General features: G+C 39.7%; 1 protein-coding gene across 3 annotated transcripts in view; it reads left to right on the forward strand.

The window, feature by feature from the left end:
- The window catches only part of ERICH1 (glutamate rich 1), a 105,520-nt gene that overhangs the window by 7,585 nt on the left and 72,701 nt on the right, over positions 1-25,234 (forward strand). For all 3 annotated transcript variants that reach the window (XR_007519723.1, XM_049904659.1, XM_049904660.1), the window contains exon 2: positions 20,704-20,850. Coding sequence is in view for 2 of the 3 variants with exons in the window: in XM_049904659.1 (XP_049760616.1) it covers positions 20,704-20,850 (147 nt within the window). In the remaining variant the exon portion in view is untranslated. The remainder of the gene's footprint in view (positions 1-20,703; positions 20,851-25,234) is intronic.

Consider the following 25,234-nt stretch of genomic DNA (forward strand, 5'->3'; position numbering starts at 1 on the left):
TTCTAGCACACAAACTGGTCAGCACCTGGTTACCAGGAACCCATAACCTCTGAAATATTCCTCTGGATGTTGTATTCTTCTGTGTCTCCACAGATTCAGTGCCTTAGTGCACAGGGCCTTCAAATCTGGATTGGTGGCTTCCCCGCACGCCGTCCCTGCTCCATCATCACACGCATGCTCTGTGTATTTTAGCTACTAGATCACTGCCTGCACCCCTTCTATCTTGCAAGCTTTGTATGTCCCCAGTGCCTGGCACATAATAGATGTTCAGTGAGTACTATTGAATGAGCAACTGGACAGAAATATTGGATTTATGAGAGTAAAGAGTTTAGAAGAAGCTGGTAAAATGAGAGCTGTGTTGGGGCCCAGTGAAAGAGGAGAGTATGTTATAAAAAAAGCTTTAGTTTATTGTGTTAGGAATTGAGACGCAAATGTAGATTTTGATTGAGCATAGGCAAGGGCAGGATGTTAGTTTCTCTAAAAAGATAAATCTGAAAGTAGACAGGCTAAATGTGGAAAGGGGCAAGTCCAGAGGCAAGAAGTTAGCCAGCGTGTTGTCACGGTATTCTAGATGGGGATCAAGACAACCTGGAATAAGGTGACCGTCAAAAGAAGGGAGTAAGAGAGGTGCATATAGAAAAAATTGCCAAGAAAAAAAGCTGAACCTGGTGCCTTGACAGGATAGATAAGGTTTAGGTGAAAATGCTCTGAAGGCAGTTGCAAAGACAACTTCCTTGTCGATTTGGAAATAATTGGAATTGGTTAGTATGTGTCAGAGAAAATGGTGTAGGGTAATGAACCCTGGTGATGTGGTCTAACACTGAGAGGATTTTCAGAATCTGAAGACGTCCATCTCAACAGAAAGACAATGTACCCTGTAGTGCAGGAGGCTGTATTTTATAGTGATTGAGAACCCAGGCTTTGGAGATGGACTATATAATTCCCTAGAATTTGTTTCCTCATCGGTAAAATGGAGTTAATAATAATAAAGTTTCGAGCATGAAATTAACTGATATGTGTATGTATATATATGACCAAAAAGTATATATGTGTATTAAAAAAAAACCAAACCCAATGCTGTTGAGTCAATTCCGACTCATAGCGACCCTATAGGACAGAGTAGAACTGCCCCACAGAGTTTCCAAGGAGCGCCTGGCAGATTTGAACTGCCGACCCTTTGGTTAGCAGCCGTAGCACTTAACCACTATGCCACCAGGGTTTCGTGTATGTGTATATGTATGTATATATATATGTGTATAAGTTCTTAGAACCATATTAAACAATCATATGTGAGCCATTATTTATTATCCTTCCTGGCTTGCAAGGAGGCAGTGTGAGTAGGTGAAATGGGTGCAGTGAGGGACACTTGTGTGACTGTAGGAGAAAACTATCAGATACCTGGAAAGATCTACAAAGCATGTGAGCCTTTTTTGTTACTACTGTTCAAGATGAGGGAGATGGATGCCTTTTTTGGAGACAGAAGAGAAACAGCCAGTGCCTGGGAAATACTACAGGACCCTGATGACTGAGGGAGGAAGATTCTTGAATAAGCAGGGTAGGGTGAGTTTAAAGAAGCTGATGGTGGGAGGGACTTCAGGGAACACCGTAGGTTCCCTCTGAGTTAGCAGGGGTGATGGAAGAATGGATGCAGAAATAACAGGTGTTTTCCCAAGTCTTTTTCTCTTGATACCATTCATAATTGAACCTATTCATACAAATAATGTGGCTCTTGTAGGTGTAGAATCTCTTGTTGTCAGTCACATGTTCATTGGGGTGAATTCAAGATCTGTCTAATGGAAAAACTAATGTTAATGGAACTAGAAAAATTATAGTTTATCCTATTTATTCAGAATGCAGGAAAGCAGTCTCTGAATTGTCTTCTGAATGATACCTCAGAATTTTTTTTAGTCCTGTCTCATTTCGCATCCTCAACAATCCTGCTTTAGTAAGAAAACAAACTCAGAGTGCTTAGCAATTTACCAAACGTTATATCACTGTTAATGGCAGCTCCCCCGCATGGAGTAGTGTACTTCTGCGCTACTTTCTGCCTTCTCCCATGTTAGAATATATTTAACAATCCCTACTAAAAATTGTTATACAGAGAATCCCTGATGGAGCAGGACAACAGTGGCATGCAGATCTCAAATTCTTGTAAAAAGACCAGGCTTAATGGCCTGACTGAGACTAGAGGGGCCCTGGAGGTCATGGTCCCGAGACCCTTTGTTAGCCCAAGACTGGAACCACTCCCAAAGCCAACTCTTCAGACAGGGTTTGGACTGGACTATAAGATAGAAAATGATACTGGTGAGGAGTGAGCTTCTTGGTTCAAGTAGATGACACATGAGACTATGTGTGCAGCTCCTGTCTGGAGGGGAAATGAGAAAGAAGAGGGAGGCAGGAGCTGGTCAAATGGACACGGGGAATACAGGGAGAAGAGAAGGAATGTGCTGTCTCATTAGGGGGAGAGCAGCTAGAGTACATAGCAAGGTAGGTATAACTTTTTGCATGAGAGACTGACTTGATTTGTAAACTTTCACTTAAAGCACAATAAAAAAAATTGTTACAGACTTAGATAAATCTAAAATGTTCATGAATGATTTATGATACGATAAATGCTGCTAAAAATTACTCTGTAAGGAACACTTTGGACAGAGTTTACTTGGATTTTTTTTTTTTTTTTTCTGTTTTAACTGCTGAAGTTTTGGATGAACGTATTTAGCGTGTATGGTGGTACCTAGGTAAGAATCCCACATCCGATTGGACCCATTGGTCACGGTATAATAGTCTAACAGCATTTCATTTGAGTATCATTTCTGGTCTTCCTCTGAGTGCTGTTTTTCTTTTAATTAATTCAGAAAGCTGGCCAACTCTTATTTAAATCTTAGCTAATTATTTTCCCGTTTATGATTGTATTTTGAAAGCCATTAAGAAACTATCATTCATTGAATTAACGTACGATACTCAGCTTTTCTCTCTTGTGAAGTGATGCAGTGCTATTATCAGTTTATTCCTGGATTTTAGGGAAGAGTTAAATGCCTGGCCTCATTATAGGGATAAAATGGGGGGAAAAGAAACCCACACGTAATGAGTATCGTATTTTGAGAAGCTATGGCTAGGCTAGCAGATGTTCAGCAAGCACTTAAACAGCTTATACTGAAAAGTTCAAAATAATGAGAACTCAAGAAACGTGATAATCCTACGAAAATTTAAAAAGGCTGTTGAAATGAATGGCAAGAGGAATAACTCGAGCTAGTATGGACTAAGATACAGAAGTTTTTTTTAATGATTTTCTTTGAAACAGTTATTTTTTAAATTTAGTGGTGATGTTTTTGGAAGATTTTCTCTAAAATTCACAGGCTGAGGTGAGAAGGATGAGCCATCATTAGAGAGGTCATAGTGAAAATGTCTGCTCACGCCCACCTGCCTCATTCTGAGTAGAGATTTTTCTTTTAAATGTGATTTCAAAAAACCTGCCAACTCTTGTTTCAAATTCTAGATAATTATTTTTCCATTTATAAGTCTACTGACTGAAAAAAAGGTGTCTCATAAACCTGCTTTTTCTGTATTTTTTTAATCTTATAATGAAATATCAAGAAGTCACGTTTTAAAAGTTATTTATTAATATTTGTGGTCACTTTCATTTTAGTGTAATTCTCGTGAGCCTGTGGCACTATCGGTTTTACTGCTTAGCGTTAACATCCACTTTTAGAAATAAGTTTTTTTTGTTTTTACTGATTTCATGCTTAATATTCTAAAGTTAGCTGTAGACATACTTTTTTCCTCTTACAGTTACATTTTTCTAACACACACAGGTTTCTAGAAATGATAACAAAAGTTTTGAAATTTTGAGTTAGAGAATTACAAAGGGATGAACATAATTTGCCATTTTTTTCTATTACAAAAAAGCATTTTATACAGTTTACATTTGGTAAAAAGAAATGTATAGCTTGACCCCATTTTTTAAGCAAACTACACGTGTGCATACAGAAGTCAAGGGGAAAATACATTACTTTTGCAATCAGTGAAATTTTTAAGGAAGAGAAAAATACATGTGACATTGATGGGGTGACTTCTTTGGTGGTCTCGGAGATCACGGTTGTTTAATAAATATATACTACATATTTTTCGTTTCTGTAAACAATTTTTTTTTCTTTTTTCGGAAAGAAATATAGATGAAAAAGTTATCATCCTTTTTTTTTTTTTTTTTCCGTAAGAACCTTTTCAAATGGAAGGTACACCCAGATTCCTCTGATGGGGAAACTTACCCAGGCTGCAAAGTGTCCTGGAAGAGACGTGGCAGCTTCTCATTTCATTTAGTGAGCCTTCGTTACCTGGAGGAGCTGGTTAAATGCTCTACAACTTTCTTAGGCTCCAGCTGTCACACCAACCATTGCAAAAGAAGAACGAAAAATTCCTTGAAATGCTGCTATTAGCACCTTTGTTAAAAATGGAACATAACCTTCCGTTTTTATACTCAACTGTTAGATTTTAAATCAAGTAACTGCTTTGAGGAAGAGCTCAGAATTGAACAGCTTTACCACCAGCAATAGAATTTTCTGTTTTTTATTTCTTTTTTAGGTATATATATTTAAGTTTTTCCTAAGTGTCTACTTTCTTAAAAAAAAAAAAACTTTACAGAAATATTCTTACTTGGTTTACGTCTTTAAATTGAAATAGCAAGTTTAGGTAGCCATCATTTTTGAAAGTTATATCAAAATAACTAAATTCCCTTACGAAAAGGAGACAGTTTCTGTTTGGTATTTCAACATATTAATTTTAGATTGGATTTTTCTCTTCATGCTGACCTTTTATTGTGTCTGTTTCCCAGTTCTGATTGCCTGGTCTACTTAGCAATTGTATTTGTTTTTCTGCAGGTTATTTTTTTATTATTATTGTTGTTGTTGGTATTATGCATCCCTGCTCTTGCTTTTTTATGTTTCAGTAATTGCTTTATGATGGACACTAACATTCCAAGTTAAAACTCGCTTTTGCTGCTAAAAGAGCGTGCTGATGAACTGTTAGAAGGATGAGAACTTAAGGCCAGCCTTCAGTTTCTCAGGAAGGTGTTAGAATTTCTGTTTTGACCAATGAGCAGTTTTTATTTGGTTACACGCTAACTCGGAGCTCTTGAGAGTGCTGGGGTGTGTGACACTGAACCTGCCTTGAAGGAACACATCACCCAGCTCTTTGTTTGTAATTGGGGGTGCCCTGATCTGGGACTTCCAGGCCACACCTGAGAATTTGTGCTGGTGAATAAGGGGCTGGCCAGGCTAGAGAAGATTCAGCTGGAAGGCTGATATCAACTATCCTCAGGAGGCATGATTTAGCCTATCATGCAGAACTGGCTGATAGAAGCCCCCAAAACTAAGGCTTAGAGAGCTTACAGGCTGACAGGAACATCTGCCTTCAGGAGAGGAGTGTGACGTGGAAGCGTTACTTTGGGAACTCTCCCAGGCCTCACCCTGTGCATTTCTTCATTTGTATCCTTTCTGACTATAATAATATAGGCTTAAGTATGGTATACTCTCTGTGAGTTTTGAGAGTCATTCCAGCAAATTATTGAACCCAAAGGGGTAGTGGGAGCCATCAGGTCAGCTCGTGGCCAGCATCCTGAAAGGGTAGTGGGAAACCAGCCCTGAATTTGTGGCCAGTAGGCCCCAAGGCTGGAGTGTCTCGTGAACTCTCCAAACCTGTGGCTGGTATCTGCCTGTCGGGCAAGCTGAGGGATGATGTCCTTCTAACTTGTGAGCTGTGACCCAGCTCTTGTGGTAATGGTCAGAGAGAGAGAGTGCTGCAGGGGTGGCTGGTGATGAGGATGGAGGAGTGGGGATGTGAGGACTGGATCAGTCTCCAGATTTGGGGATTGGATTCATGCTGATCCTTACCACATGGATGGATGGATGGATAATAGACAGACAGACAGATAGATATTACTGATGCTGTCTCTCTAGAGAACCCTGACTAAGACACTTATATAGATGTCCTGCCCTAAAGGAGGGGAAGCATAACTCCCCACTTCTTAAGTGTGGGCTGCGCATAGTGATTTTCCTCCAAAGAGTCCAGTATGACAAGGCATGGTGGAGGGGGAGTGGCTTTGCAGTGGAGAAACCTGACAAACATTGCTTCTGCTAGGTGATCAAGGCCAACATCAACAGTCATAAATAACGTTAACAGCATGTACTGTTGATGTGATGTGATGAAGATGGCACTTCACCTCCATGATCTTCCTCCTAAAAACCCGTAACCCCAGTCTGGTCACGAGAGAAACATCAGACACAACCTGTAGAGGGGCATCCTGCAATGTACCTGACCAATACAGCTCGAAACTGTCCAGGTCATCAGAAACAAAACAAGTTTGAGGAACTGTCACAGCGAAGAGAGTCTTAAGAGACATGACAGCTAAATATAATATGGTATCCCGGATTGGATCATGGAACAGAAAACGGGACGTTAGCTAAACAGTAAGAAAATCTGAATGAATGATGGACTTCAGTTAGTAATAATGTATCAATATTTGTCCGATAGTTATGATAAGTGTAACTAATGCTACAAATTAATTGTAATAAATTGCTACTAATTTAGGATATTAATAATAGGGTAAACTGGGGATTCATTTGAGGACTCTGTACTGTCTGTATCTTTAGAGTAGTTTTAGATTTACAGAAAAATTATTTACTGAAAAAAGTAATTATTGGTGTTTTAATTTTGCTTTTTAAGTTTTGCTCTTCAAAACTTATTTCAAGATATTTTTAAAAGACTTTATGCTCTAAATTATGGTAGCTGAAAGTGTTAGACATGATATGTGTCAGCAAAATTATTTTTTAGTGTCCGAATATTTGGTTTAAATTGGATTAAGATTTATTAGTTAATATTTTCTTTTTTTTTATTCTTATTGAAGACAGAAACTCCCACTTCATAATGGAATATCCATAATGACATCTGTTCAAAATAGTCTGTTCTGGTGCCTTTTTACGATAAACCTAATAAATAATTCATGGATCATGGATAATATGACATAAAATGAACATTTGCTAATATTTAATATCAAAGTCATTCCTTACTTGTCAAAGAGTAATTGTGTATCACATGCTCGTTTTTCTGTAGTGATTTTTATAACACATATCAGGTGTGGGAATGAACTGTTTGAACTCATTCATTTAGTGAACATCTATGGAACAAGTGCGTAAAATAGAACACGTGTGCTGTTGAGAAGTGGCTAGATGCCAGGGATATCCTCAAGAAGTGTATGGACTTGTAGGGAAAAGATGTGGTTTTTTGCGTATGAGGTTTTATGACATACAAGATGATGGTGAGTCCCTGGGTGGTGCATAGGGTTAAGCACTCAACTACCAGCTGAAAGGTTGGCGGTTCAAACCTACTCAGAAGGGCCTCAGAAGACAGGCCTGGCGATCTGCTTCCGAAAGGTCACAGCCTTGAAAACCCTACGAAGCAGTTCTACTCTGCCTACATTGGGCAGCCATGAGTCGGAATTGACTTGACGACAACTAGCAACAACAGTGTAAGCTGGCACTGGAGGAGCCGTGGTGGTTCCGTGGTAGCGTCCTCACCTTCCACGCAGGAGGCCCGGGTTCTTTTCTGGGCCGGTACACTCAGGTACAATCACCACCTGTTTGTCACCGGAGTCTTGCGTGGTGCTGTGATGTTAAAGAGGCTTCAGTAGAGCTTCCAGACTAAGACAAAGAAGAAATGCCTGGCCATCTACTTCCAAAAAATTAGCCAATGACTAAGCCATGATTTCCAGTTTTGTGTGGTTGCCCTCCATTTTGTGATCTTACATAACTATCCTATGTGTTGTAAATCCTACCTCTATAATGTTAATGAGGCAGGATTAGGGGCAGTTATGTTAATGAGGAAGGACACAATCTACAGGATTACATTGTATCTTGAGTCAGTCTCTTTTGAGATATAAAAGAATCAAGCAGGGATGGGGGACTTCCTACCACTAAGACAGAAGAGCCAGGAGCAGAGTGCATCCTTTGGACCCGGGGTCCAGATGCTGAGAAATTCCTAGACCCAGGAGAAGATTGGTGACAAGGACCTTCACCCAGAGCGGACAGAGAGAGAAAGCCTCCCCTGGGACTGGAGCCCTGAGTTTGGACTTCTAGCCTCCTAAACTGTGAGAGAATAAATTTCTATATGTTAAAGCCAAAAAAAGAAAATCGGCCAATGAAAAAAACCCTATAGTCACAGTTGTGCATGGGGACATGATGAGTTGAGGGCTAGCTTGATGGCAGCTAACAACAACAATATAAGGTGGAAATCACTTTAGCCACTTGGGTTTACATGATATTTAAATCAATTTTGCTTAGGATAATGAATAGTCTTCTGTTCGTTTTAGTTTTTTGGACTATTAATACTTAATCATCAATTTAAAAAGTAGAAAAAAATTCTTTCCCGTTTGATGACCCATGAAAACTGTGCAAACATTCTTGACCTTTGTGAATTAGCGCATCTGCATACATACAGATTCTTCCCCGTTCCCACCCTCCTAAAAATAACTTGGGACTTAAATAAAATACTAAAAGTTTTATATTTACGTTGCATTTGCATTTAAATTTATTGTAAAAATTTGAACATACAGGCTATTTTCCTGCGTTCTTAAATTGTTTCAATGTTGTTTGTTGTAACTCAGTTTGTTATTTTGAATATAATGTTCATAGTCTTATGTATCTTTATATGGTTATCAGCATGGTGTAGGTGGTGTAGTGCTTCTAGCGTAGGTTACTATTTGTGTTACCTGCACTTCTATTGAGATGTCTTCTTGTCTTCAAGGATACCCAAGAAGTTCCTCCCACCCCAGCTGCTCAGTTGTCAGTTTTTAAGCAGAGATCTGATTTAAGACTTCTGCCATAGCAGTGAGCATACCTAGTGATCAAATGCTGGTTTCCAAATACAAGGGCTCCTCGGAGAAGTGGTTCATTCAAGTTCTGGAACAGAGCTTATCCAAGATGATCCTCAGATATCTTGTGGTGCCAGAAAGTAGCCATGTGCTCACAAAAGGATGGGGGACTGTTGATGGAACACAGGAACCAACCTGAAGGAGCTTCCAATGGCCAAAGCTGGAAGAATTTGGGCAGCTAAATAAATAACGATAGTATTGGATTATAACCCATGGTCTAAAATAAGTATGAATCCATACTGACACATAAATGAATGAGTGGAGGAAAAGGGACAACTCCTTTTGTAGAAGAATTCCAGTTAAAAATGGAGAAGGAACTAGGGAAAGAGAAAATCACCAAAGTAATGATCAGTGTAGGCAGAATCTTACCATAGACCCTAATGTTCTTGTCATTAGTCCCCTTCAAGTTGATTCCAACTTATGGCGACCCCATGCATGCAGAGTAGAGCTGCTTCACGGAGCTTTCAAGGCTTTGACCTTTCAGAAGCAGATCACAAGTTCTGATCACCTCTGGATGGGTTCAAACCACCCACCTTTCAGCAAGTAGTCAAGCATTTACTCTTTGTGCCACCCAGGCTCATGCTAATATTAGTAGGTGAAAATCTGAGGAAGAACAGGATGTTTGCATACTTTAAAGTATTTCCCCATAGGTATTTATTAATCACACTGACAAAAATAGTAGCTTTGCAGTGGAGAAACCCAGCAGACGCCACCCTGACCAAAACATCCAGGTTAACATCAGTAATAAGTCATAGCGACATCATGAAACCCTTGCTATAAGGCATTAAGAAGGACACAGCACCACTTTTGTGGTTTTCTTGTGAAAAATAGTAATTTCTAATCACAAGAAAACATGAAACCCAAGTTAAGGATATTTCTACAAAATAAGTGACTTCAGAAGTATCAAGGTCGGTTAAACCGGGGGCCAAGATGGCGGACTAGGTGGACACTACCGCGGATCCCTCTTGCAACAAAGACTCGGAAAAACAAGTGAATCGATCACATACATAACAATCTACGAACTCTGAACAAGAAACACAGACTTAGAGACGGAAAACGAACAAATACGGGCAGACAGCGACCTTTTTCAGAACTAGGAGCCAGCGTACCAGGCGGCTCCATTAACATCCGAATACCCTGAGCCAGAGGGAGAATTCAGATAGGGATCTGACTGCATTTTTTTATAGCTGATTACCTGGAAAATCTAGTTTCCCAGTGATGGCTCGGAGACAGCAGTCCATATCAAACGACTTAAAGAAACAGACCATGACAGCTTCTCCAACCCCCCAAACAAAAGAATCAAAATCTTTCCCAAATGAAGATACAATCCTGGAATTATCAGATACAGAATATAAAAAACTAATTTACAGAATGCTTAAAGATATCACAAATGAAATTAGGATAACTACAGAAAAAGCCAAGGAACACACTGATAAAACTGTTGAAGAACTCAAAAAGATTATTCAAGAACATAGTGGAAAAATTAATAAGTTGCAAGAATCCATAGAGAGACAGCATGTAGAAATCCAAAAGATTAACAATAAAATTACAGAATTAGACAACGCAATAGAAAGTCAGAGGAGCAGACTCGAGCAATTAGAATGTAGACTGGGACTTCTGGAGGACCAGGGAATCAACACCAACATAGCTGAAAAAAACTCAGATAAAAGAATTTAAAAAAATGAAGAAACCCTAAGAATCATGTGGGACTCTATCAAGAAGGATAACTTGTGAGCGATTGGAGTCCCAGAACAGGGAGGGGGGACAGAAAACACAGAGAAAATAGTTGAAGAACTCCTGACACAAAACTTCCCTGACATCATGAAAGACGAAAGGACATCTGTCCAAGATGCTCATCGAACCCCATGTAAGACTGATCCAAAAAGAAAAACACCAAGACATATCATCATCAAACTTGCCAAAACCAAAGACAAACAGAAAATTTTAAAAGCAGCCAGGGAGAAAAGAAAGGTTTCCTTCAAGGGAGAATCAATAAGAATAAGTTCAGACTACTCAGCAGAAACCATGCAGGCAAGAAGGGAATGGGACGACGTATACAGAGCACTGAAGGAGAAAAACTGCCAACCAAGGATCATATATCCAGCAAAACTCTCTCTGAAATATGAAGGAGAAATTAAGATATTTACAGATAAACACAAGTTTAGAGAATTTGCAAAAACTAAACCAAGACTGCAAGAAATGCTAAAGGAGATTGTTTGGCCGCATGACCAATAATATCAGGTACCAGCACAATACAAGGTCACAAAACAGAACGTCCTGATATCAACGCAACTCAAATAGGGAAACCACAAAAACAAACAAATTAAGATTAATTCTAAAAAATAAATAAATAAACAAAATAATACACACAACAGGAAATCATGGAAATCAATAGATAAACGATCACAATAATCAAAAAGAGGGAATAAATATAGGAGGCATTGAACTGCCAGATGGAGAGTGATACAAGGCGATATAGAATGATACAAGTTAGGTTTTTACTTAGAAAAATAGGGGTAAATAATAAGGTAACCGTAAAAAGGAATATCAATTCCATAACTCAAGAAAAAAGCCAAGAAAAACGTAACGACTCAACAAACATAAAGTTAACCATTATGAAAATGAGGATCTCACAAGCTGCTAAGAAAAACATCTCAGCACAAAAAAGCATGTGGAAAAATGAAATGGACAACAACACACATGAAAAGGCATCAAAATGACAGCACTAAAAACTTATTTATCTATAATTACGCTGAATGAAAATGGACTAAATGCACCAATAAAGAGACAGAGAGTCACGGACTGGATAAAGAAACACGAGCCATCTATATGCTGCCTACAAGAGACACACCTTAGACTTAGAGACACAAACTAAAACCCAAAGGATGGAAAAAAATATATCAAGCAAATAATAAGCAAAAAAGAAGAGGAGTAGCAATATTAATTTCTGACAAAATAGACTTTAGACTTAAATCCACCACAAAGGATAAAGAAGGACACTATATAATGATAAAAGGGACAATTGATCAGGAAGACACAACCATATTAAATATTTATGCACCCAATGACAGGGCTGCAAGATACATAAATCAAATTTTAACAGAATTGAAAAGTGAGATAGACACCTCCACATTTATAGTAGGAGACTTCAACACACCACTTTCGGAGAAGGACAGGACATCCAGTGAGAAGCTCAATAGAGACATGGAAGACCTACTTACAACAATCAACCAACTTGACCTCATTGACTTATACAGAACTCTCCACCCAACTGCTGCAAAATATACTTTCTTTTCTAGTGCACATGGAACATTCTCTAGAATAGACCACATATTAGGTCATAAAAAAATCTTTGCAGAATCCAAAACATCGAAATATTACAAAGCATCTTCTCAGACCACAAGGCAATGAAGCTAGAAATCAATAACAGAAAAACTAGGGAAAAGAAATCAAATACTTGGAAAATGAACAATACCCTCCTGAAAAAAGACTGGGTTATAGAAGACATCAAGGAGGGAATAAGGAAATTCTTAGAAAGCAACGAGAATGAAAATACTTCCTATCAAAACCTCTGGGACACAGCAAAAGCAGTGCTCAGAGGCCAATTTATATCGATTAATGCACACATACGAAAAGAAGAAAGAGCCAAAATCAGAGAACTGTCCCGACAACTTGAACAAATAGAAAATGAGCAACAAAAGAACCCATCAGGCACCAGAAGAAAACAAATAATAAAAATTAGAGCTGAACTAAATGAATTAGAGAACAGAAAAACAATTAAAAGAATTAACAAAGCCAAAAGCTGGTTCTTTGAAAAAATTAACCAAATTGATAAACCATTGGCTAGACTGACTAAAGAAAAACAGGAAAGGAAACAAATAACCCGAATAAGAATCGAGAAGGACCACACCACAACAGAGCCAAATGAAATTAAAAGAATCATTTCAGATTACTACGTAGAATTGTACTCTAACAAATTTGAAAACCTAGAAGAAGAAATGGATAAATTCTTGGAACAATACTACCTACCTAAAATAACACATTCAGAAGTAGAACAACTAAATAGACCCATAACAAAAAAAGAGATTGAAACGGTAATCAAAAAACTTCCAACAAAAAAAAGTCCTGGCCCAGGCGGCTTCACTGCAGAGTTCTACCAAACCTTCAGAGAAGACTTAACACCATTACTACTGAAGGTATTTCAAAGCATAGAAAAAGACGGAATGCTACCGAACTCATTCTATGAAGCTACCATCTCCCTGATACCAAAACTAGGTAAAGACATTACAAAAAAAGAAAATTTTAGACCTATATCCCTCATGAACATAGATGCAAAAATCCTCAACAAAATTCTAGCCAATAGAATCCAACAACACATCAAAAAACTAATTCACCCTGATCAAGTGGGATTTATACCAGGTATTTTTTTTAATATCAGAAAAACCATTAATGTAATCCATCACATAAATAAAACAAAAGATAAAAACCACATGATCTTATCAATAGATGCAGAAAAGGCATTTGACAAAGTTCAACGACCATTTAGGATAAAAACTCTTACTAAAATAGGAATTGAAGGAAAATTCCTGAACATAATAAAGGGCATCTATGCAAAGCCAACAGCCAATATCACTCTAAATGCAGAGAACCTGAAAGCATTTCCCTTGAGAACGGGAACCAGACAAGGATGCCCTTTATCACCGCTCTTATTCAACATTGTACTTGAAGTCCTAGCCAGGGCAATTAGGCTAGACAAAGAAATAAAGGGTATCCAGATTGGCAAGGAGGAAGTAAAGCTATCACTATTTGCAAAGGAATCCTCCAGAAAACTACTGAAACTAATAGAAGAGTTTGGAAGAGTCTCAAGTTATAAAATAAACATACAAAAATCACTTGGATTCCTCTACATCAACAAAAAGAACACCGAAGAGGAAATAACCAAATCAATACCATTCACAGTAGCCCCCAAGAAGATAAAATACTTAGGAATAAATCTTACCAAGGATTTAAAAGGCCTATACAAAGAAAACTATAAAACTCTGCTACAAGAAATTCAAAAGCACATACTTAAGTGGAAAAACATACCCTGCTCATGGATAGGAAGACTTAACATAGTAAAAATGTCTATTCTACCAAAAGCCATCTATACATATAACGCACTTCCAATCCAAATACCAATGTCATATTTTAAGGGGATAGAGAAACAAATCACCAATTTCATATGGAAGGGAAAGAACCCCCGGATAAGCAAAACGTTACTGAAAAAGAAGAAGAAAGTGGGAGGCCTCACTCTACCTGATTTCAGAACCTGTTGTACAGCTACAGTAGTCAAAACAGCCCAGTACTGGTACAACAACAGGCACATAGACCAATGGAACAGAATTGAGAACCCAGATATAAATCCATGCATGTATGAGCAGCTGATATTTGACAAAGGACCAGTGTCAGTAAATTGGGGAAATGATAGTCTTTTTAACAAATGGTGCTGGCATACCTGGATACCCATTTGCAAAAGAATGAAACAGGACCCATACCTCACACCATGCACAAAAACTAACTCCAAGTGGATCAAAGACCTAAACATAAAGACTAAAACGATAAAGATCATGGAAGAAAAAATAGGTTGAACCCTAGGAGCCCTAATACAGGGCATAAACAGAATACAAAACATTACCAAAACTGATGAAGAGAAACCCGATAACTGGGAGCTCCTAAAAATCAAACACCTATGCTCATCTAAAGACTTCACCAAAAGAGTAAAAAGACCACCTACAGGCTGGGAAAGAATATTCAGCTATGACATTTCAGACCAGCGCCTGATCTCTAAAATCTACATGATTCTGTCAAAACTCAACCACAAAAAGACAAACAACCCAATCAAGAAGTGGGCAAAGGATATGAACACACATTTCACTAAAGAAGATATTCAGGCAGCCAACAGACACATGAGAAAATGCTACCGATCATTAGCCATTAGAGAAATGCAAATTAAAACTACGATGAGATTCCATCTCACACCAACTAGACTGGCATTAATCCAAAGAACACAAAATAATAAATGTTGGAGAGGCTGTGGAGAGATTGGAACTCTCATACACTGCTGGTGGGATTGTAAAATGGTACAACCACTTTGGAAATCCATCTGGCGTTATCTTAAACAGTTAGAAATAGAACTACCATACAACCCAGAAATCCCACTCCTAGGAATATACCCTAGAGATACAAGAGCCTTCACACAAACAGATATATGCACACCCATGTTTATTGCGGCTCTGTTTACAATAGCAAAAAGCTGGAAGCAACCAAGATGTCCGTCAACAGATGAATGGGTAAATAAATTGTGGTATATTCACACAATGGAATACTACGCATCGATAAAGAACAGTGACGAATCTCTGAAACAGTTCATATCATGGAGGAATCTGGAAGGCATTATGCTGAGCGAAATGAGTCAGAGGCAAAAGGACAAATATTGTGTAAGACCACTATTATAAGATCTTGAGAAATAGAAAAAATGGAGAAGAACACATACTTTTGTGGTTACAAAGGGGGGAGGGAGGGAGGGAGGGAGAGGGCTTTTTATTGATCAATCAGTAGAGAAGAACTGCTTTGGGTGAAGGGAAAGACAACACTCAGTACAAGGAAGGTCAGCCTAATTGGACTGGACTAAAAGCAAAGAGGTTTCCGGGATAAAATGAAAGCTTCAAAGGTCAGCGGAGCAGGGGCTGGGGTCTGGGGAACTTGGTTTGAGGGGACTTCTAAGTCAATGGGCAAAATAATTCTATTATGAAAACATTCTGCATCCCACTTTGAATTGTGGCGCCTGGGGTCCTAAATGCCAACAAGCGGCCATCTAAGATACATCAATTGGTCTCAACCCACCTGGAGCAAAGGCAAAGGAAGAACACCAAGGTCACACGACAACTAAGAACCCAAGAGACAGAAAGGGCCACATGAACCAGAGACCTACATTATCCTGAGACCAGAAGAACTAGTTGGTGCCCGGCCACAATCGATGTCTGCCCTGTCAGGGAGCACAACAGACAACTCCTGAGGGAGCAGGAGACCAATGGGATACAGACCCCAAATTCTCATAAAAAGACCATACCTAATGGTCTGACTGCGACTAGAGGAATCCCAGAGACAATGCTCCCCAGAACTTCTGATGGCACAGGACAGGAACCATCCCCGAAGACAAATCATCAGGCATGAAAAGGACTGGTCAGTGAGGGGGAGAGAAATGCTGATGAAGAGTGAGCTAATTAAATCAGGTGGACACTGGAGAGTGTGTTGGCAACTCTTGACTGGAGGGGGGATGAGAAGATAGAGAGGGAAGATGGCAAAATTGGCACGAAACGAGAGACTGAAACGGCTGACTCAATAGGGGGAGAGCAAGTGGGAGAAGGGAATATGATGTATGTAAACCTACATGTGACAGACTGATTGGAATGGTAAATGTTCACTTGAAGCTTAATAAAAATTAAAAAAAAAAAAATCTGTTAAACCAAAAAAAAAAAAAAGTATCAAGGTCATGAAAAACAAATACTGAGGAACCGTCACAAATGGTAGGAGACTACGGAGACATGACAGCTAAATGCAGTGTGGGATCATGGACTGGATTCTGGAGCAGATAAAGGACATCAGTGGAAAGACTGGTGAAATCTGAATAAAACCTGTAGTTTAGCTATTTTTTCTTTAGCTAACAGTCTTGTACCAACGTTAATTCGCTCATTTTAACAACTGTACTGTGATTGTAGAGCCATGCTGGTGCAGTGGTTAAGAGCGTGGCTGCTAACCCAAAGGTCGGCAGTTCCAGTCCACCAGCCGCTCCATGGAAACCCTATGGGGCAGATCTACTCTGTCTTACAGGATTGTTATGAATGAGAATCGACTCAACAGCAATGGGCTTAGTTGGCTTTTTTTTTTTTTTTTGGCAATATGATTATGTAAGATGTTAACATTAGGGGAAGCTGGGTGACAGGCATAAAAGAACTCTGCTGTTTTCACCACTCTTAAGTCTAATTTCAAGATGAAAAATTCAAAAAAAAAAAAAAGGCAACTGTAGGCATTGTGGGTGGCAGGTTATACACAGACTGATCAAGAGAGAGCCTAGTTAGTTTTTTGGAATAGTCAAGACAGCAATAATGAGGGCCTGAACCGAAACAGTGTGGCAAGAATAGTGATGGACAGAATGGAGCCTAGTTGTAGAGTGTTGGAACTTGGTGAGTATTATGGATGGGAGGGGTGAGGAAGAGGATGGAGTCAGAGAAGATGAAGCCCAGGGGACTGAGTAGCCAGTGATGCCGTTAACCAAGATGGTGACTGAAAGAGGGGGAGTACCAGGTTTGAAGTAGAAAAAATGGGTTCAGTTTTTTGAACTGTTAAACTGCAAGGTGCTCAGTCCGTCCAGATGCACCTCGGAAGAAAGAGTTGGCGATCTACTTCCAAAAAATGGACCACTGAAAACCCTCTGGAGTCAGCATGAGTCAGGATCGACTCAAAGGCAACTGGTTGGTTTCCTTTTTTTTTTTTTAACTGGTAAAAGGAAATCAAGGTGGAGGTATCTGTCAAGTTGTTGGAAACAGGTGTCTAGAACTCATACTGGGTATAGAAGATTACAGCCTTTTAGTGTATTGTTGAGACTCTGTGAGGAAATGGAGATCAACCTAACAATATATAGAATAAGGAGAAAAGTACGTAGGCAGGACCCAAGAAAACCCCAGTACTTACAGGCTGAGATGACGAAGGGAGTGAGCCCAAGAGAAAAGCCAGATGAGGGGAAAGGGATTGTCTCAGAAGTCAAGACACAGCTAATGTGTGATTTGTGCTAGCCAAATATGTTACACGCGTGTTTATTTAGTCTTGCAACGTCACTGTTTATGCATTATTTTTGCCTATTTTATCGATGAAAAAACTGAGGCTCAGGAAGGTAACATAATTTAAACAAGTGGCAGAACTACAGTTTAACCCAGTTTAATCCAGCTTTGAGCTCAGTCCCTTTCCAACACACAGAGGGATTTCTTAAAGAATATTGTCATGATTTTCTCACCTTAAGAAAAGGGAATAAACTTTGAGAGTTGATTTGGACAGTTTTAAGCCATGAAGGATGTAGAATATTGTATTCGCTACGGAACTTCTTTTGTCTTAGTGATAGAAAACTTTGCTTCACTTAGTAAAATAAAGCAGCTGAAACAAGAAGTAGCAGGCCTTTGCATTTAATGCCATAGATTTAGTTTAAAAAATAAAAATAAAATAAGCCAGTTAGGAGACAGCACTTCCTCTGCTATAGCAGCCTGGAGGCAGCTGGATACTTTGGATGAGGAAACGAGTGAGCCTTGGTAACTGGCTAGGGGCCACAGCAGAGTATTTGTGTGGATGCTGTTCTGCATCTCGATTCTTCTCAGCTTTCCCTAAAATAGGAATCTCAGAACCCATAGCACGGGTCCCAGGATCAGCCACACTGCAGCCTGAGAGGTCCTTCTTATCAGTTGGCAGTCATCCCATGGGATAATGCCTGGGCGATGAATATAGCCCACTCTGGGACCCCGGTGATTTCTTATTAAGTCTATCCCTAACAAACAGGTCTCTGCTTTTAGAACCTGAGTGTTGTGAGTTTTGAGTTTTGTTTTGTTTTGTTTTTGCCTACATGGGAGACCTAGGGTGGGGGTAGAAAGGAGTTTTTTCCTAGTGAAATAGGGCTTCTCATGAGCCCAGAGTGTCAGGTCTAGATCTTAGGACTGTGATTAATGCCACATGAGGTTAAGTTTACAGTATCTAGAGCCTATTCAGTCTGTATGCTGAGCAAATAATCCGAAAAGCTGAACTATATGAAAAAGAATGAGGCAGCAGGATTGGAGGAAGACTCATTAACAACGTGCGTTATGCAAATGTCACAGTGTTGCTTGCTGACAGTGAGGAGGACTTGAGGCACTTACTGATGAAGATCAAAGAACACAGCCTTCAGTACAGGTTATACTTCAACGTAAAGAAAACAAAAATCCTCACAACTGGACCAGTAAGCAACGTCATGATAATTGGAAAAAAGATTGAAGTTGTCAAGGATTTCATTTTACTTGGATCAGTAAGTAAATGGGCACTGGGCAAATCTGCTGCAAAAGACCTCCTTCAGGTGTTAAAAAGCAGAGATGTCATTTTGAGAACTAAGGTGCCTCTGACCCAAAAAAAAAAAAAAAAAGTAATGGTATTTTCAGTCATCTCATATGCTTGCAAAAGCTGGACAATAAATAAAGAAGACCAAAGAAGAATAGACACCTTTGAATTATGCTATTGGCAAAGAATATTGAATATATGATGGACTGCCAGAAGAACAAACAAGTCTGCCTGGGAAGAAGTACAGCTGCAATGCTCCTTGGAAGCACGGATGGTGAGACATTATCTCATGTACTTTGGACATATCGTCAGCAAGGACCAGTCCCTGGAGAAGGACATCATGCTTGGTAAAGTAGACGGTCAGTGAAGAAGAGGAAAACTCTCAACAAGATGGATTAACACAGTGGTTGGAACAGTGGGCTCAAACAAAGCAATGATTGTGAGGATGGTGCAGGACTGGGCAGTGGTTGGTTCTGTTGTGCATGGGGTCACTATGAGCCAGAACTGACTTGATGGCACCTAACAACAACAACAGCAGAGCCTAATCAGAGTTAATAACCAGAGTGGGATCTTGGAGACACTAATGTCGGAGACAAGTTCAGGGTCTGGCTTGGAACTAACTCTCAGAAAAAAGTGACCTGCAAAAAGATTTCCTTAAAGGCCTTTGAAGCTTGTGCATGGTCTCTTGGCATGGCCTTAACCACTCAAGTCTTGATGACTCTTGCCCCAAGCAAGGAACCGCTTGGCTTAAACCTCTAGACCAGGTGAAGCCACTTACAGCAATCATACTGCTGTCGATAGAGCAGACTAATCAATACGGTAGGAAAAACTACAGAGATCAAAAAGGCTTTGGGATTCAGTGATCCTTGCAAGATGTGCTGGTAAATTGAGTTTTAAGTCGTGTAGGATAATGGCACTTAAATCAGCATGGAAATATTTATTCATTGACAGCTTTTTTTTCCTCTAGTTAAACCAGGATGTAAACTAAAGTGAAAAATCTCCACATACATGTTAAAACCATTTTAGCAATACCAGAATTGTTTCCTTAATTGTGGCTGTTAGTGTATTCATTTTAAACAGGAAGGAGGTACAAATGGGACTCTTCTCTAGAGTTGTCGGGAGCAGGGGCAGTGTACTTTTCCTTTACGTCTTTCCAGTGATAACAGCTTTCTCGGGCCTGTGTTTGGGATATTCTGTGTGAACTGCACCTTGGACCTACCTTCTCCAAGAGCACACTTAGTACCCGAGACTTCATCCCCCTGAACTCTGAGTTTGGTTCACAGCCTATACTTTACATAGAAATTCAATAAGAAAAAAGAGCAATTGGGAGGAAAATCGAATTACACATAAGCAAAAATACAAACTCCTACGCTGACCTTCACAAGGATGCAGCTCTGCCCCCTCCTCGTCCCACTGGTGGCTCCCGGTCCCTTGTGCACGCACAGGTGGAAACCCTGCTCACTTGTCCCAGGGGAGAGGCTCAGCTGGAAGTGAGCCAGGTGGGCCCTCTGAGGCACAGTCCCCCAGATGGGGCCCCAGCGGCTTGGTCGTAAGGCTGGTGATGTTAGGATATGGTTTTGCCTTTGTTTTAAATTAAGAAGCCATGTATTATTTAAATAAAACTGCCACAAGTCATCCCTTTCTTTTCTTTTGTTAATTGCTTGTCTTTATAGTGTTTGTTGGAAAAGTGCTGAAGAAACTTTTTCCTGATGTTCCAAGTGGTCAAGAAAAGATTGCAACGGCAACTTTGATCTCAGAAAAACCACCTGAAAAGGTGACGCCTGAGAAAGCGAAACTCAAGAGAGTTCAACCTTTGACAGGTAATGTTGTTTGCAGGTAGCAGCGCATTAAAGATACTCATTTTAACTTCAGGAATCTATATTTACACTGGAGAAGACACACTACGAGCCTCCAGGCTCTTATTTGGTGACTCAGTTTTGAAAAGTTCTTGACAGCAGGATTGCCGCGTGGCAGGAGGGACAGAGCTGGTGAATGAAAAATTTAACCTGGGTGGGGAAAGAAGCCAATATAAATATTTCCCAACCAAAGACTAGATGAAAGTATTATTTTTTGTTTCGAGTTCATCTTTAATTTTTTTTTTTTTTGGACTTGAAGTTCAGCCTGAGGAGTGGGGGTATTGGTTCAGCCAGTCCTTGGTTTTGCTGTGATGAGAATATGTACTTCTTCTGTCACTGTCATGCTCAGCTGTACTCATCCTTGGATGACTTTGACCCTTCATTCATCTTGTGTCACTGAGGGAAAGGCCCCTGATGTCCTTCTCTTTGTTACTCTCACTTACCAGTAAGTCTTTGGTGGGTGTCCATCCCAGTGATGGCCTTTGCCAAGATCACTTGAGCAGTTACTGCCTGCAGCGAAAGGTTCGCTAACTCCAGTTCTCTGGCAGTGTAGCCATATCAACAAAGTGAGAGACCACTGAGTGGAGAGACAGGTACATAAGGCCACAGCGACTGGCTAGAAACTGTTACTGTCCACATAGATAAGTAAATAACTTGGATCGCTGAATATCCTTTGTTGGAATCGTTTCCGTATCTCTTTAACGATATCCTTTCATTAGACATTTGTTCTCTATGTGATTCTGTTCCCGAAGGACTCGTTCTTTCTTCTGCTGGCCCAGCTGAATACCCTCGTCACAAGAGACAACTTAATTCCCATTTATTCACATATCTTATAACGCTTCCTCAACCGGATCTCAGCAAGCGGGCTCAGTCAGCCCACAAATCTGCTTCCTGCCCTGCAGGTCAGGTCTCCATTTACTTGGAACACGTTTTACCGCAGAAATAGTGTTAATACACAGTGATTAGGTTTCCAGGCAAGCCCACAGAAACCTACTGAACCTACAATAGAGTGGATTGCTGATGGGCACAATTCTGGATTCTGGTACCAGGTGCATATATCACAAGCGAGGAGGGGAAATTTTCTTGCACCTCTCCTAAATGTAGGGTCACACAAAGCACGCTTTTCATACAGGACAGAGCACTGTTTTTCATGTTCCCATTCTGTATACTTTTCAAATGCCTTAATGTTTTCAGGAAGCCCTAAGCTCCCAGTATAGCATCCCGCCTCAAGGCTGCCATAGGCAAGCACACCTTACTCTCAGCTGTTTCTCTTCTGGTGCCGATTCCAACAGAACGTCAGGATAGAATTCGGATTGCCTGAATTAATACAGAAGATAAATGACTGATGTTAAATGAACTTTTATTTTTCATGGAATATACCTGTTCTACCTATTAGAAATTTACTTGTTTTTTCAAGGAGTATAAGAATATTAAAAAAAAAAGGGGGGGGGGCAGGTCATGTGAAGAGAATGCTTTGTGTTATAGTAAAACCAAACCCGTTGCCGTGGAGTTGATTCCGACTCACAGCAACCCTATAGGACAGAGTAGGACTGCCCCATAGGGTTTCCAAGGAGGACCTGGTAGATTCAAACTGCTGACCTTTTGGTTAGCAGCCATAGCATTTAACTACTATGCCACCAGGGTTTCCATTAGAGCATTACTATGTGATAAGCAGGCCATCCTTAAGGTTTTGTGTTTTTCTCTCTGAATTTTATTGAACCGACACCCTACTTAAAAAAAAAAAAATTGTTTTAGAATCTATTTGCTTTTTCCTCCCTCCTCCAACTTAAAAAGTTTTAATAGTGATTATTCAACGATAATGTATTTGGTGATAGGAAGACGAGGTGAGGTGGGACAGTTGAAGCTTTATGCATGGATGGATCATTTCTAAGGCTGAAATTAACATCTACAAATTCTAGGCCAATGTATCAAATAGAATTTTACCTTAGAAGATAAATAACAAAGTACTGCTTCTTTTATGTAATATATAGTCCCTCTGTTACACATACTTTTTTTTTTGCCTAAAAAGTTAACTTTTTATTTTTTGTATCACTATTTAAAAATAAACAATTTAATACCTCATTTTTCTGAATACAATTAAGGGACAATTCTTTCAATTATTCATATTTTACTAAAATAAGTTATATGCGAATGTAATAATGACAAATGACAAGCTTAAGCCATGAAGGAGTGATTTTTTTTTCAAGTTGATTTTAACTTTTAAAATGAATGAATCCATTTTGATTCTTAACAAATCTCTTAACTTTCTTCAAAGCTATTCATAATCCTTTGGGTGATCTCTTCCACAAAAGCTCTAGTGTTCAGTCATTTCATGTCAGTGGGCGTTGGGAAGATGTTATTTGGTATAAAGACATTGAATTAAAAATCAAAATATTGATGTAAGCTTGATTTCAGAATGTGTTTATTATATTTAAAAAAGACTAGTTTTAAAGGTTTAGAAGTTGGTTTTATCAAAGAAATGCATATGAGTGAATAAAAAGATTACAGACTGTAAATACAGCTTTTTATCTAGTCAGAATTTTCTTTTAAAGGAGTCTGGGAGTTAGCAGGAGGGCGTCAAACTTAAGAGCCTGAGCTATAATCAGCACAACATAGGGTTTTGCTAATGCTGGTGGAAGCCACGTTCTGTGCGGCAAAATTGCTTGTGGTTTTGTGCATCAAAGTTAACACCAGTGTCAAAGTGTGGGTAAAAAAGCAGGAACTGTGAACAGCAGGGAACCCAGCAGCATCCAGGGCATATCCTGGAGGACTAGTGTAAGGACAGTGCAGAGTAAGAGGACACGGAGGGGACTCCAGTCAGAACGAGGGTGTGTGTGCTGCCATCTCTCCAGGTTTCCTCAGTGATCTGCTCCCACGTGTACGGTTTGTAAGCTTTAAATGTCTATCCTAGCATGTCATACGTCTTTGAGTTGTGACAGCAGACAAGCAGTAAATCCACATGCCATTGACAATTTAGACTCTTCGGCTATAGGTAGCTGAAACCACTTGGCCCTAGCTAAAAAGAAAGAGAGAATTTGTCACAAAGATAGAATGTGACAAGGATAGGGAACAGGCTGTGCCTCAGGAAGGGCCTCACACTGGGACCTGGGAAGGCGGCAGGATTCCCGTTTTTTCCTTCCTCTGCAGTGAGCTTCATACTTCTCTCTCCTTTCAGAACTGTCTCCACCGCTCAGAGAGGGCTGCAGTGCGTTGGGTGTTCTGGTCAAACAGAATGTGGATGAGCACAACCAAGTAGCATCATTTCACATGGTTTTAGACAACGAACAGAGGTGCACGTGTTTTTGAGGGTTTTATTATTTCATGGGTGATAGTTGGATACACTGGTATAACCATTACGCAAAATAAGATGTGCACCATGTCCATATTCCCTGGCCCCCTCCAGTCGTGCCAATCAGCTGCCCACTCTCCCTACCCTTCTTGAAACCATTATCATGTATCTGTCACCAAAGGTTAGTTTTGCCTGTGTTTGAATTTCATCTAAGTGGAATCCTCCAGTACGTGCTATTTTCTGTCTGTAGCCTCTTTTCTTTAACATAATGTTTGAAATTTATTTGTGTTGTTGCACATCAGTAGTTTGTTCCATTTTATTAAGGAGAAGTATTGCGTTGTAATGATACACGATAATTTATCTACTCTACTGTTGATGGACATTTGGGTTATTTCCACTTTGGAGCCATTAAGAATAAGGCTGCCATGAATATTCTTGTGCAGTACTCTTTTATTTTTATTTATTTTTTTTGTGGACATGTTCTCATACCTTTGCGTGTATACTTAGGGGAGTATAAATTAATGGGACATAGAGTGTATGTGGTTGGCGCAGATGGCTTGCGCTTGCCTACTAAGCCTGCCAGCTGAAAGGCTGAGTGGTTCTGACCCACCCAGCGTTACCATGGGAGAAGGTCCCGGTGATCTGCTTCTGGAAGAATCACCGCCACGGGAACCCATCGGAACTTGGTTCTGCCATGACGTCCGGGGTCGCCCCGAGTCAGGATCAGCTCGACGGCAGTGGGCTTGTTTGTTTTAGGGCAGGTATGTGTTTAACTTTTACGAAGTTACCAGGCAATTCTCTGAAGAGGTTGTACGATTTTACAGTCCCACCAGCAACGTGTGAGAGTTACTTCGCGTCTTTGCCAACATTTGATGTCTTGAGTCTTTTTATTTTATTATTGTAACCATTCTAGTACATGTGAAATAGTATTTACATCGATTTTAATTTGCATTTCCTTATTGACTAAGGCTTTTGATCATGTTTTCATTTGTGCTTACTGGCCATTAGTATATCTTCTTTTAGTAACTATTCAGATCTTTTGCCTGTTTTTGAAAATTG

The sequence above is a fragment of the Elephas maximus genome, chromosome 12, assembly GCF_024166365.1.
Source record: "Elephas maximus indicus isolate mEleMax1 chromosome 12, mEleMax1 primary haplotype, whole genome shotgun sequence".
Classification (NCBI taxonomy): Eukaryota; Metazoa; Chordata; class Mammalia; order Proboscidea; family Elephantidae; genus Elephas; species Elephas maximus.